The following is a 10,637-nucleotide window of genomic DNA, read 5'->3' as shown; positions in this document are numbered from 1 at the left end:
AGTACAAATTAGATTTCAGTCGAGGGGCATGAGTGCCCTTTCGAAATATTGCATACTGAGACTTGGGAAACAGTGATCAACATGTAAACTATATTAAAAGTCAGAACTTAGGCAGCATCTGCACTGCAGAAATAATGCACTTTCACACCACTTTAACTGCCATGGCTCATTGCTATGAAATTTTGGGATTTGTAGTTTTGATATCTAGCCTTCCATAGGAGTTCTAGAGCAGGCAAGCATGGTGTGGTGGTTTGAGCGTTGGACTAGGATATTGGGAAACCAGTGTTCAAACCCCAGCTCAGCCATGAAAACCCACCAGGTGACCTTGGGCAAGTCACATTCTCTCAGCCTCCGAAGATGGATGGCAATGGCAAAATGTCCTCTGAAGAAACTCGCCAAGAAAACCCCATGAAGCAGCCTTAGTGAACTACTCAAGGACAGTATAGAATGTGAACATTTGCCCAGAGGAATCTCAAGACTGCTTCTCTGCCAAGTAAAAATATTGGTTCCAGTACACACAAAACTGCAAAAAACAGGCTCCTCATATTTATGTTGGCAAAATACTCCAAACCCGTGTTCATTATTAAATATGGCATACAGAAAAACAAAAACAAAATTGATTTGTAAAATAAGGGTGATACAGTACCCTTTTAACAGCTGCTCTATCCATTTACGCATTCATTTCTGCAGTAAAATTATTTAATACTCACATATTACTAAGTGTCAACATACATACTCTAGTTACATAAATTCTAGTCAAATTTACCAACTTTGCTACATGTTTTACAAAGATGTTTTAGTAAGCTGTAGTTGTTACAAGCTTGTAGTTTCCAATGCTGAAAACACAAGCACAGTAGCATAGTACACATCTACAAATTTTAAGAACCAGAGCTTTAAACAGTACATTTAAATCACTAAGGCTTTAGATCCTTGTGGGCCTGGATGCATTCATTAGTAGGTCAGGTTTAAGTTTGGCCTCTACTGTGTGGTTGTGTAAGTCTTCTTTGCCAATGCTGCCAATTACATTCAGGACTGGCACAGTCATTCTGACTCACCAACAGGCCAGTGGAAATTTCCACCAAGCAACATTCTTTAAATCAGTTATAACCTAGTTCCATTAGGTGGAGCTTACAGAGAAGCAGCATTAAAACCCACTGAGCCTGTTACAAAGGAGGAAGATGGGAGTCAGCCATGTTCAAGTTCCAGTGAATCAGAATAATCCTATTATGGTTAATCTGAAGCACTCCAGAGCCCTCAGAATAAGATATATCAGAATCTAAGAGGTAGCAGTCGGGTTACTGGGTCAAAATTATTGTACTTTTTGCTAAGTAAAAGCAACCCACTGCAGTGAGGTTCCTAAATATGCCTGCCCTTTTACAAAAGAAAAATAAATTGAGCATCTACAACTCTCTGCAAATTACAAGTGCATGCATTTTTAATTTTCCATTCTGATTACGCTTTCATGGGCGGAGTTTCACGGAAACAGATTAATAACCTTTTACATAACTGAAATGTTGCACATTTATTTAAACTAAAAATAGGTCAACTGTGTTTTGCCCAGATTTGTCAACAATGGCATTGTCCATTTTAAGTTTCTTGAAAACACTTTTGGTTTGAGGAAGTCGAACTCTGATTCTGCTCTGGAGTAGCTAAAAATTTAGACATCACTATAGTGACTGCAAGATTGAACCCCATTTTGTAACCAGAAGTATTGGATCACTAGTAAACCCAAATATTTACCTTGCCTTAACATTGTTACAAGCTTAAGTACAGCCGTCTTATATGAGGAGCCTGTAACATTTAACTGCCTTCAGATGCTTTTTGGAAGGCTACATTATCAGAGTACTGACATTTGCAATTCACAAGAGTTAATTCTTAACTGATCCAGCCCTTAAATTCACAACCCGGAAGCTGCTACCTGTCCACACCAAGACATTTCAAGCATGCAGCAATAATCTTGTATCTTGGGAGGAAATAAGAACAGATGTTTCCCAAAGCCATAAGTACAGCAAAAACTCCAGAATAAAGCAGAGGTATCAGTCTCTGAAGCCTTTCCAGTTTTAACAGATATAGATGTTTATTCCACCATACAGCCTGAAATGCACTAGGATAGGAGGAAACTATAAATTAAATGCACTAGGATAGGAGGAAACTATAATTCACTAAACTCAGAAGGAAAACGAGTGTAGAACTCTTTCTCTAACACCAGTGACTATCAGGATTTATAGAACTGCCTTGTGCTGATTTCCCTCAATTTAACTAGTTATTATTGGTTATTGTAATCTGTTCTATTTAGACACCATGCATCTTACTTTAGGCTGTATTAAGATTCCCCTTTTCTCCAAATTTGCTTCAAGGTTTGTGATATCCCTTTTCATTTAGTGTCTGTGAGATTTTTTTTTACAATAATGTCATAACTTCAGTAATCAAAACTTCAGGAAAACATTACAAAAGTTTTGGTTCTGAAGTTAATAAATTTCAGTCAGAAAAATAAGGGTGTTTATATTACAAGTCAGTGTAGCAAGATTGTAACAGACCATTTTTGATAGGTACATCACTCAAGCATGTAACAAGAAGTAACTTCTGTTTTCAAATATCTTTATTGGAAGGCCATGCATTGCCCCCAGTTGTTGTATTTCAAATCACTGTACATTTACTTTGTGAAAACACGGTCTGCATTTTCTAGTACAAAAAACTAAAAATCGTTCAGGAATGTAGAGAATATTCAACTTAAATAGCGGAAAAGTGCACCAGGTACTGCTGCACTGCAGACGCTTCTGCATGTTCCATAAGATTTTAAATAACTATGCTGTCAACACACAATATAAAGAGCAATTATGAAAAAACAAGACACTTAAATATACTAGGTTATTGGGTATAGTTTGCTGGCATTGGATAACCTATCATTGGCGTACCACCAGTTGCAGGGTATGCATACTGCTGTTGGTTCATTGCACCGTGCATGTTTGCCATGTTATTTCCATACTGCTGGTCATAGCCATTCTGATAAGCTGGAGTGCCAGCCCTAAATCCACCCTGCATGCCAGTTGCTCCAAAGTTGTTTCCAAAGCCAGTTCCATTACCAAAACCTTGAGCACCATAGCCACCATTCTGAGCTTTTGCACCAAAGTCTCTCTTGCCCACTGCACCATAGGTTCTTTCAAAGTTTTCCCTCTCTCTAAAACCAAATCCACCTCTTTTGCCCGCAGAGTATCTGTCACGTCGGTCACCTCTGGAACGACCTGAAATAACAGAAGTTGAAACAGATTCATTATGGGCAGCCAGGCACCTACTCCAAATAAGAGCAATAAATAAGCACAGACCTCTTTCTGCCTCATCTCTTCTCACAAAGTACAGTCAGCCCTCCTTTATCCACAGGTTTTTTTTATCCATAGATTTAAGCATTGACAGCTTAAAAATACCTTAAAAATCTTTATATTTGCATAGGCAAGCCTTGGTTTTGCCCTTTTATACAGTGGTACCCCGGGTTACGAATGTAATCCATTCTGCGGCGCCATTCGTAACCCGAAATCTTTCGCTAGCCGAAAAAGCCATAGGCGCTAGCGCTAAAAGCCGCGATTTCGTGTGAAAAAGCGCCGAAAAGCACCAAAAATTTTTTTCGTAAGCCGATAAAAAAAACGTAACCCGAAACAGTTTTTTCCTATGGGATTTTTTCGTATCCCGGAAATTTCGTAACGCGGTGATTTCGTATCCCAGGGTACCACTGTATAAGGGGCACCATTTTACTACATCATTATAATGAATGAGACTTGAGCATCCAGATTTTGGTATCTGAGGGGGGGGGGGGGGGGGCTGGAGGCAAACTCCAGCAGATACCAAGGGCCCACCGTATTGCATCATTGCTGTTATTTATTCTTCTTCTTTTTACATTAATACATTCATACATAGGTCAAAAAGGAATTATGATGTCATAATGTACTTCACAATGCACACTCTCAGAACTCAGTCAGGTATTAGAAATATATTTGAGTAAGATGACATATTTACCTGAACCTCTGTCTTCAACCAGCTGGAGCAATTTTGGGTTGATCGCCTGATTAGCTTCACGAAGTACAGAGATGAGGTCGCTTACTTGCTTTATATTGTTAGGCGTAAAGAATGTGTATGCTGTGCCTGTTTTGGTACTGCGGGCAGTTCGTCCAATTCGGTGGATATAGTCCTCAGAGGAGTTAGGGTAGTCATAATTGATGACAAATTTCACATCTTCCACATCTGTAAAGTGTTGCAGTGCAGCAAAAGCAATGCACAAAATTTTGCACACCACAACAGCCAGATGAAAAAGCAAGTTAGACAATAATAGATTTTAAGATGCTAACTGCTGTAAAGAATGTTAATTATCTATTTCCTGCAAAAAAAGAGAAAAACTGAGAAAATGGCTGCAACTCTTCCCTCTGAATCTCTCTGCAATTAACCCTGTGATCTAAAATCCTTACCAGAGTGCCCCTACAAGTCAAGTGACATCTGAATGCTTCTTGCAGTAGGACCAATAAGCTCACAGTAGCCTCTTCATGTACTCCCAAGGACCTCCATATAAAAAATGAGGCCTTGCCACACATCAGAAGCTTAAAAAGAAGGCCACACTGCTTGTCTTGCCAAGACCTTTCAACCGCAGCTGCAAGAAAAACATACCTGTCCCTGAAAGGTCATCAAGTTGTTTTCATGCACTGTGTCTCGTCTAGGCAAGCGCTTCCAAGAAGCCAGCGTTCACTTGAGTGTGTCTCTCTCTGGCAGGTCTCGACATGACGGTTATGGTATAGGTGACGGAGGAACTCCAGGTTTGAAAAGCCACTGCTTTCCCACCCCAACTTGAATATGAGAGGTGGATTTTCAAATTTCATGTGCCAGTACTCACCAATTTGTACAAGGCTCAGTACATTTTAAAGCTGCTCTCTCCATTTCAAAAGTTGGAAAAAAATCGACCACAGAAGTTTAATTATTCTTCGACATTTCAGCAAACTCACTGAAATCCAAAGACTCACGGACCACAGCAAACAGTATGCACACAGACTAAACAGCAGTGCACTATGGCGGTCATGCAAAGCATGGAACAGTAGAAATAACCGGGCAAAAGTGAACCGTGAATGAAGCTACCGTTTGAGAGAACAGTTTATGGGATCGTAGTTTTTGTCTTTGCCTTTTGAAGATTACTGGCACACAATGCTCAACTTTCACCTCTCTATTGGACTGGAAGCGTCCAGACGATCACTTCCATTAGTCCTCCATCCCCCTCGAGTCCTCCGATTGTCATGCCTAGGCCTTGCCACAAAGACTGCACCTTAATGTGAAAAAACTTAGAAAAATGCAGAGGTTAAAGAAAGCAATGAACTTTCTTTAAAAATTTGTGCTGCACCCAAGATTTAGAGTTGTACTAACCTAGACCTCTGGAGGCAACATCTGTAGCAATCAGGATAGGAGCCTTCCCATGTTTGAATTCTGCAACAAAGAAAGGCTGATTAGTTTGTATTCAAAACTGAATCTGGGACACGTATCACCGCCCTAAATCAATTATTTAGATCAATTCAGAATTACTCACCATTTAGAACCCAGTCTCGCTCTTGTTGACTTTTGTCACCATGGATACCCATTGCTGGCCACCTGCAAGTATATTCAATCTCTCATGAGCATTCAAACAGTTCTCAAATCTAGTAAGGATTCAGTGGCAATGGCCTTTTGTCAAATCCTGTTTGAGTGGTTGAATCATGACATCCTTCTATCAAATAACTGGTCCACTTACACAAACAATAGCAAACTACAATCATTCTGATGATATAACTACTATTGCTTCATATAAATTCATAAAAATCAATGTGGTAGTGAAAACCAATTAGCTCTGTTTAGTCAGTATCAGAAATTGCAGCAAAGGGAGTCAGAATGACTGCTGAACAATGTGACAACTGCAGCTGTTCTAGGACTGTATTGAAGCAGAACAGTATTACAAGAACAGGATTAACAAAGGATCCTAACACTAATTAGGTTTATTAACCTGCTTACCCATCTCTCCTCATTTTTCTAGTAAGGTCATCACATCTTCTTTTGGTCTCCACAAACACAATCGTCTTGTTTTCTTTCTCACTCATAATTTCTTCCATTAACCGTATAAGCCTTCATAACAAAGAAAAGTCCTATCAGAGCAGTGAAACATATACTAGAAGCATTTTGACAGTTTCAGCCACATTTAAAGTTCAACACAACTCTAATTATTCCTTCAAGTGGAAAGGCTTTGCATTTCACTTACTTGTCATCCTTCTCTACATCATGACATACGTCCACTATCTGCAGAATGTTGTGATTTGCACTTAGCTCCAGCGCCCCAATGTTGATGTGTACATATTCTTTTAAGAAGTCTTCTGCTAGTTGCCTAACTTCCTTAGGCCATGTTGCACTCCACATGAGTGTCTGCCTATCTGGCTGCAAATAAATAAGATTTCTCTTAACATCAAATTGTTTGCTTAGTTCCCCATGGATAAAACTGAGAACCTGTAAATGAAATCTAGGACCATTAAGTTCTATAAGAGCTTCTCAATTGTCTTTTAGTATACAGATAAACTGTGAACCTTTATACTTACTCTGATCTGTTCTACAATTTTCCGGATCTGAGGTTCAAAGCCCATATCAAGCATTCTGTCAGCTTCATCAAGAACAAGATAAGTACATCTCCGGAGATTAGTCTTTCCAGCTTCCAGAAAGTCTATGAGTCTACCAGGCGTTGCAATGCAAATTTCCACACCTGTAAATAAAGAAAAATAGGATTCCTGGTTTTGTAATCTCTGCAATACCAAATTAGTATTCAGATTTATTTGATTCTTCCCAAATTATAATTTTGATACCTCTTTCCAGGTCACGTATTTGTGGCCCTTTGGGAGCACCTCCATAAATACAAGTGGACTTCAAACGGCAGGCTCTGCCATATTCTGCAGCTACTTGCTGTACTTGTTGAGCTAATTCTCGAGTTGGTGCCAGCACAAGACACTATGAAGAGATGTACAAATATATAGTCATAGTACTCTGAGGTGATTATTAGTTAGCCAATATTGTATTAAAAGCATGACACTGTTCTGGAGAGTAACCTTTTTAAAAACAGAGGACTAATACATGCCAACACCATTTTGATGTGTTTACTTTCTTTGAATGTTACTCTCAGGAGCTACATATTAAATTACTAGTTTTGTATCTGCTAGCAAGTTTGTTGTGCATAAAATAATTCTAAGGCTTTAATAACAGCTATGGAATAAAGCAGTACATTAATATTAACTAAATGGGAAGATCATTTTTGCTATGGGGCTAAGAATAGGCTAGAATTAATCAATGCCCTGTTTCCAGCACAATGATACTGCATTCTGAGAAAAGCTACATCTGGAGCATCCTGGAGGGAAAGCATGACCACTGAGGAACTCCTGAACAGCAAGCAGTAAACAAAATAAAAGGAAACCGGTAAGGTTCCTGATCTTGTTTGTACTAGTTGTACAGTTTCAAGAGACAAAACACTGAAATCTTTTCACTTTTGATTCCCCACTGCTGAATTTTGACCCTGAAGTTCAGGAATTCAAAAGCTTCCACTCAAGTCTTACCTACAGATATCTTTTATACTCTACGGAGCTGACATTCAAAATTAAATTTAATCTCCCTCTGCCCCCCCCCCCATAAGATTTGTATGGCTCAGTACTTACAATAGGCCCATCTCCTCGCTCAAGGAAAGGCTGATGATTTATATGCACTATGGCAGGCAATAAATACTGTTAAGAAAAGACAAGAATACACTTAATTTTTTCACCAGTACAATGTATTCATTAATTTTAAGCACTCAAGTTGCTATAAAACAGTTACTCACTGACAATGTTTTCCCTGATCCAGTTTGTGCTACCCCAACCATATCCAGTCCACTCAAGGCAACCGGCCAGCCTTGTGCCTGAATAGCAGTTGGTTCAGTGAAGTTCTGTCGCTGGATTACTTCCATAACATTTGCTAAAAGACATAAAAGTGGGTCGGTTAAAGGTCTGGCATATGAAATAAAAATGCATACATACATTCATAGGTTAACAACAGTATTACTACTTACCAATCAATCAATGTTTATTGATTAGCCCTCAGGCCATCTCAAAATAACACAAAAATGGATAAACATGCTATAAAATTCTATAGTTCTAAAGAAATTAGAAAAAGCTAAAATATAACAAACCTAAAATATGAATACTACGTACCAGGAAAATTAGCTTCATAGAAGTTCATAACAGGTTTTGGACAGTTATGGCCTTTAACTGTGATCTCTTTGCTTGCTCTATATTGTTCAATCTCTTGCTGCAAATAAAATAAAGTAAGAGTCACTCTCTAGTCATTCTATTGATAAGCATAATAAAAACCAACAATTCCAGTACTATGGATCCAGATAATTTATGGTGAAGGGGGAGATTTTCTGCCCCACAATATTAGAGACCATACAGGTGTCAGAAAGAAACAAAGAATAATCAGAAGTCCACGTCTGGTTTTGAAAATCCTTCCAAAGTACAGGAGGTGGGGCTTGAAAATGAAGAGGCTCCCAGAGGCTTTCAAAAAATGACAGTTTACCCTTTCTTTTACTGTGCCAAATAAGAGGGATGGAACAGTTTTGGAGCCTGACTTTTGCCCGTTTCTGGTGTACAGTAACAAGCTGAAGTTCAATTCTGGCCAAAAAAGGCAGTTTTCATACCATAGGACGCCTGGCAACATCAGGATGTTCCTGGTAGAAGTTCTTTTCAAATTTGGGGAGCTCATCTAGGTTCCATTTCTTCTTTGTAAGCTTTTCTCCAGGATTCCCAAACTTCTTTCCACCTAAAGATCCCCCTCTGCTGCCTCCAAAACGAGGGCCACCAAACCTGTCAAGGCAAGGCAAATTTTGAAGATTTAGATTATTCAGCCACATAGCCTACATAGAGATGTGAAGGTCTGGAAGGGGGGGGGGGAGACAGAAAAATTAGGGGACCCCTGCCTGAATCATGTCAAAATAAAACACTCATCTGTCTTCACAAATCCCAAACTATGGACATTCAGTGCTCTTTAAGGGATTTTGGACTTCAGCTCCCAGAATGCCAGACTATTGGCCCACATGGCTGGGGCTTCTGGGAACTGAAGTCCAAAACCTCTTATCAAAGGCAGAGTTTGGTGATCACTGATTGAGGTTATTCAACCACACTGCCTACATACTTACATAACATACCAATACATTCGGGGGTAGCTGTCTTGGCCATGTAACAGATACAAACAAAAACCCACCAGTGATACCTTTTATTGGCCAACCAAGATGCACAATATATTCTGCATTTCTGTTGGTGGATAAAAGGTATCACTGGTGGGTTTTTGTTTGTACATATTGATACATTAGCTTTGTATTCATATGTCTGCTGGCACTGAACAGTTGTGCGTGTGTGTGTGTGTGTATATATATATGTATATCTGAATGTATGTGTGTGTATATATATGTACACACACCCATACGCACTGCGTGGCCCTCTGTAGGGAGGAGTGTATTGTCCTGTCCCTTAATTGACGCAGGGAGGGAGGGAGGGGAGGGTTACGAAACCAACGCGGTTCCGGTAAGAAGCCTGCTTTCCAGGTCTCTCAACAACGGCAGTGGCTTTATTTTCGTAAAAGGCGTCTTCTAGCGAGAGAGAGGGAGGGAGTTAGTGCGCAGGCGCCTCCATCCCTCCCTCCCTCCCTCCCCCCCCCGCCCCGGGAGGAGGTCTCTCAAAGCCCGCTCCGTCTCCGTCTCCGTCTCTGCACTAAATCACTCCGATGGTCCTTTCCCGCGAGGCAGCCTTTTGTCTCCTTGCGCGCGCCCCTGGCGGGGGGGGCCCCTTCCACCACAAAGAGAACAAGAAGCAGAAGAAGGGGTCTATCCCTCCCTGCGCCGCCTCCCCCTCGCGGCCCTTTTGTCTTTTCCGTCGACGCCACATTTTCCAGGCGAAGCGTCCATTTTAAGGCCGGGGCGGGGATAGCGCCAGCGGAGGAGGAGGAACAAAGGCAGCGGCGGCCGGCATTTTGATTCTTCCCTGGTCCGCCGCATGGCGGGGCCAGCCATTAAGAAGCAGGGAAAGACAAAAGGGGAACGGCGGGGGAAACAAACCCCCTCCTCCTCCTCCTCCTCTCCCACCATTTCCTTCCTTGCCGCCAGCACCAATTAACCCAGCCTTAATTAGCATTTCCAATTACAGTACTATCCTGCCTTCCCCTCCCCCTCCCCCCCATTCCACTGACTCGTCCGTTTTACCCTCCGCCCCCGCCTCCCTTTCCGTCCTTTTGCCTCTTCTCTTCTCACTCCGTTCTAACTCCCTCCCCCCTTCCTTCCTTCCTCCCCGCAACCGCCGCCATTTTATAAACGACCCCGGCCCCTTCTCCCCCAAGACCCCCAGCCACGACCGCAAGGGCGCCGCCTCCTCACCCGCGATCCCTCTCACTGGAATACCCAGGCATTGCTGATGAAACGACGGAGACGGGCCTCGACGACGACGACGACAACGAAGGGACGGCGAGGAAGAGGGTCGGAAACAGCCGCTGTGCTGATGACGACGGGGGTGACTGAATGGGGAGTGTCTCGCCCGGCGGATGCCGGTTATATACCCGGCGACCGCTGAGAATGCCGGGAA

At 41.6% G+C, this 10,637-nt stretch overlaps 1 protein-coding gene across 1 annotated transcript; it reads right to left on the bottom strand.

The window, feature by feature from the left end:
• Positions 1-2,581: 2,581 nt before the first annotated feature.
• Positions 2,582-10,637, bottom strand: DDX5 (DEAD-box helicase 5). The gene is made up of 13 exons (XM_042451924.1): positions 10,433-10,637; positions 8,705-8,870; positions 8,220-8,316; positions 7,850-7,983; positions 7,689-7,754; positions 6,849-6,990; positions 6,588-6,748; positions 6,257-6,429; positions 6,013-6,123; positions 5,555-5,616; positions 5,395-5,454; positions 4,009-4,233; positions 2,582-3,242 (listed from the first exon to the last, which is right to left on the bottom strand). Exons 1-13 carry the CDS (start codon positions 10,462-10,464, stop codon positions 2,869-2,871), a joined length of 1,803 nt encoding a protein of 600 aa, XP_042307858.1. The 5' UTR covers positions 10,465-10,637; the 3' UTR covers positions 2,582-2,868.

This window comes from Sceloporus undulatus, chromosome 2 (genome assembly GCF_019175285.1).
Source record: "Sceloporus undulatus isolate JIND9_A2432 ecotype Alabama chromosome 2, SceUnd_v1.1, whole genome shotgun sequence".
Classification (NCBI taxonomy): domain Eukaryota; kingdom Metazoa; phylum Chordata; class Lepidosauria; order Squamata; family Phrynosomatidae; genus Sceloporus; species Sceloporus undulatus.
This window is presented reverse-complemented; position numbering and strand designations above follow the sequence as displayed.